The sequence below is a fragment of the Pyxicephalus adspersus genome, chromosome 3, assembly GCF_032062135.1.
Source record: "Pyxicephalus adspersus chromosome 3, UCB_Pads_2.0, whole genome shotgun sequence".
NCBI lineage: Eukaryota > Metazoa > Chordata > Amphibia > Anura > Pyxicephalidae > Pyxicephalus > Pyxicephalus adspersus.
In genome coordinates, this window is record NC_092860.1 from 156,302,311 (window position 1) to 156,305,740 (window position 3,430).

The 3,430-nt window shown below is 48.9% G+C and overlaps 1 protein-coding gene across 1 annotated transcript in view; it reads left to right on the forward strand.

Annotated features, from left to right (window-relative positions):
• The first annotated feature begins 2,543 nt into the window (after window positions 1-2,543).
• The window catches only part of SMYD5 (SMYD family member 5), a 6,408-nt gene continuing 5,521 nt past the window's right edge, over window positions 2,544-3,430 (forward strand). Inside the window, exons 1-2 of the mRNA XM_072406983.1 lie at window positions 2,544-2,697; window positions 3,360-3,429. Of these exons, the coding sequence (XP_072263084.1) occupies window positions 2,605-2,697; window positions 3,360-3,429 (163 nt within the window). The 5' untranslated portion in view covers window positions 2,544-2,604. The remainder of the gene's footprint in view (window positions 2,698-3,359; window position 3,430) is intronic.

Here is a 3,430-nt window from a genome sequence, read left to right on the forward strand (position 1 = left end):
ATGTGTGTTATAGGTGTCCTGGTTATGGTTGTAAAATGTAACTCCAGCTGAAAACTTTATAATTTGATTGGCTCTCCAGCCCAGATTTATTCTTTAGCTGGCAGTAGGCTGGAGCTTTTGGTCAATGCCACCAATATGTGCCAAGCACCTTCCTCTTGCCATGGCAGGCACTGCGTGAGTAAAGCTGAGTTATCTTGTTATAGGAGGTGACAATTATAGGGCAATGCTACAGGAAATGGTGCTGTTATTTGACATCAGGAATCATGAAAATGAATATAACATTGGGCTTGGTTCTATGTAAAAATCTCCTGAAATTCATCCTACAAGTTCTCTGCCCTCGTCAGTGGAGGAGCTCAGGCTGGACTCAGAATGATTGGTGTCCTACTTAGATATAGTCAGGTCGAAAAAAGAAATCAAAATATCCAAGATATAAAACCCTATAAACATAGCTGATCCAGAGGAAGGCAAAAAAAACGCCGGGTACAATTTGCTTCAACAAGGGAAAAAATTCCTTTCTGATTCCATGAGGCAATCGGATGTTCCCTGGATCAATAGTCTCTGTTATTTTTACTTTAAAGCCGGGGTGTCCAAACTTTTTACAAAGTAGGCCAGAGTCGATGAGGAGAAAATATGTGGGGGGCTGACCATTCAGCACATACTCCGGGTTAGTGTGGGCGTGGTCTGCGCAGGTCCTGCACAGCACCCGCCCACCAGGGAGACGTGAGGGATTCCCTGTGCACAGAGTCTGGTGTCGGTGCGGGCTTGGTGCGGAGCACGATCTTGGAATCAGAGTGGGCGTGTCCGTGCGGGTTCCACAAAGCACACGCCCACTATAATGACGTAGGGGATTCCCTAATGGCCACCAAGTATTATAGTTTATCAACTCTAATGAAATATAAAATAGCATTTTTGTCTGTGTGTATTTTATACTGTGATCAACAGTGCTGGCGGGCCGCATATTATTGATTTTATTCCAGAGGCTGCGGGTCGGTGGAAATCTGAAAACAGGTGGCGATTGGCCCCCGGGCCTGACATTGGACATGCCTGTTTTAAAGCCTTAATCCCCAGTTATATTCTGTGCTTCTAGAAATCATCCAGCTTTCTCTTAAAGCAATCTATAGAACTTGCTGAAACTACTTCCTGAGGGAGCCGATTCCACATTATCACACCTTACAGTGAAGAATCCCTTCCTTATCCGGAGCTTAAACTTCTTTTCCTCCAGACACAAAGAGCGCCCCCTTGTGCTTTGTAATGATCTTACAGTTGATAATCGGGAAGAGAGTTCTCTATATGGACCATTTATATATTTATACAGGGTGATCATATCCCCCCTTATACGTCTCTTCTCAAGGGAGAATAGATTCAGTTCAGCTAATCTCTCCTCATAGCGGAGCCCCTCCATTCCTTTTATTAGTTTAGTTGCCCTTCTCTGCACTCTCTCCAATCCCACAATGTCCTTTTTGTGAACTGGTGCCCAAACCTGGACGGCATATTCCAGATGTGGTGTGACCAATGCTTTGTACAGGGGCAGGATTATGTCTCCATCTCTGCAGTCTATTCCTCTTTTATTACAAGAAAGTACTTTACTAGCTTTAAATATTGCAGCTTGGCATTGCATGCTGTTATTAAGTCTATGATCTACCACAACCCACAGATCCATATCCATTTCTGACTCCCCCAAATGTATTCCCCCTAGACAGTATGAAGCATGCATGTTGTTAGCTCCATAGAACACAAGGCAGAGGAAAGCTCCAACATTATTTCAGGGGCCAATACTGCAGTTTTTTCTTTTTGCTCTGAGGATTGAACTCTATGTTGTGACTGGATCAGTAATAAGGAATTTATGTGGAAATGAGAAGCAGGGAATGGGGGATGGTGTGTATGCGGCCCCTCTCCTTTCCAAAAAAAGTCACTAAGGGGACGGGGTTTACTGCGATAAAATAAATGCACCTCCCCCTCCCAAATCTCTTCATAATTTGGGGAAGAGTGGGCATCATATGACTTGTACAGCCCGCCCCTCCCCCTGATCCCCATAGCATTCACCCCTCTATTTGCCCTTCTTGTGTTGAGGTTTACCCTCTGCAGCCAGAACTTTCACTAAAATAAAAAAAAAGCTGCTTCAAATATTCTCCTAGTACTTCTCTCCAGTAATAAATAATGGGGGAATAAACACAAAATGCACCAGCAGTATGAGGAGGGCGGGGCTAAATCATAGGGGCGCGGCTAATATTGAGAAGCGAGCTAGGGGCGGAGACGCGGCGGTAGAGTATTTCGTGGCATATGGGACGCAGCGCGAGCTATGGGCGGGGACTGGGCGGTAGAACTGTAGGTGAGGGCGTGGCTATCAGCAGCACGAGCGGGCGGGGAAGAGGTGGTAATATTATTTTGGGGCGTGGCCAGAAGCAGACGGGCAGCAGCGCGAGCTGTGGGCGTGGAGCGGGCGAAAGAACGCAAGACGGAGGGAAGCGCGGTGACGTAAGGGGAGGAGGAGTGCGGTGAAGTACGGGGAGGGGCGTGGTGACGTACAGGGAGGAGCGCAATCACGTACGGGGAGGAGCGCGGTGACGTAGGCGGTCGCTGACGGCCCAGGCTCCTCCTCCCATCATGGCGGCCTCCATGGCTGACATGTTCTGGCGATGTGCTGAACCGGAGGCGGCTCGCCGGTCGGTGGAGATCCGACACATCGGTGGCGGCAAGGTATAGGGACAGCAAGGGGACGGGGGAGCGGTCTGCAGGGTTCCCGGGGGCCCCATCTGGTCAGGCCAGCCGTAGGAGCTGTACAATGTATTGTGTGTCAGTGACCGGTCAGTACAGGAGATGTAATATGACACTGTCTGTGTGTCCTTCTGACCAATCAGGGTGCTCCGTGTCTCAGAGCTGCACATGGTAGTGTCAGGGTGAGCAATGGGAAGGGTTAATATTTCTCTCAGCCTGCAGGCCTGTGGGGTGTCAGGGAGGAGCAGCACCCGGCCATCACCCGAATCTGCGGGACACACCTCACCTGTCACATCATTTGACCCCCCTGTACCCAGTTTTACAGGTTTCTCATCAGCGTGAGGCAAAGAGTATAAAGAGGGGTCCTGGGAGGAGGTGACTGGATAGAATCTCTGTCAGGTTTTTGCTGCCTTGGTGTCCCCATTGGGAAGCTGCTTCCTCTCCTATTCACATAGTGATTGTTGTCACCGGGACAGGAAATGATGATGAATTTTATGGTATGGGAATTGCTCCAGGGATCACATTTCATAGCAAGTGATAGAGAAGCACACTGATGGGGACACAATAATAAAATGAGGCATTCTAACCCTTCAACATGTAGGAATTTGATGCCAGAATGACTCCGAGACTTTGTGTCCCCGCAGGGTAAGGGGCTCTTTGCCACCCGCAGCATCCGGAAAGGGGAGACCATCTTCAAGGAGAGGCCTCTGGTGTC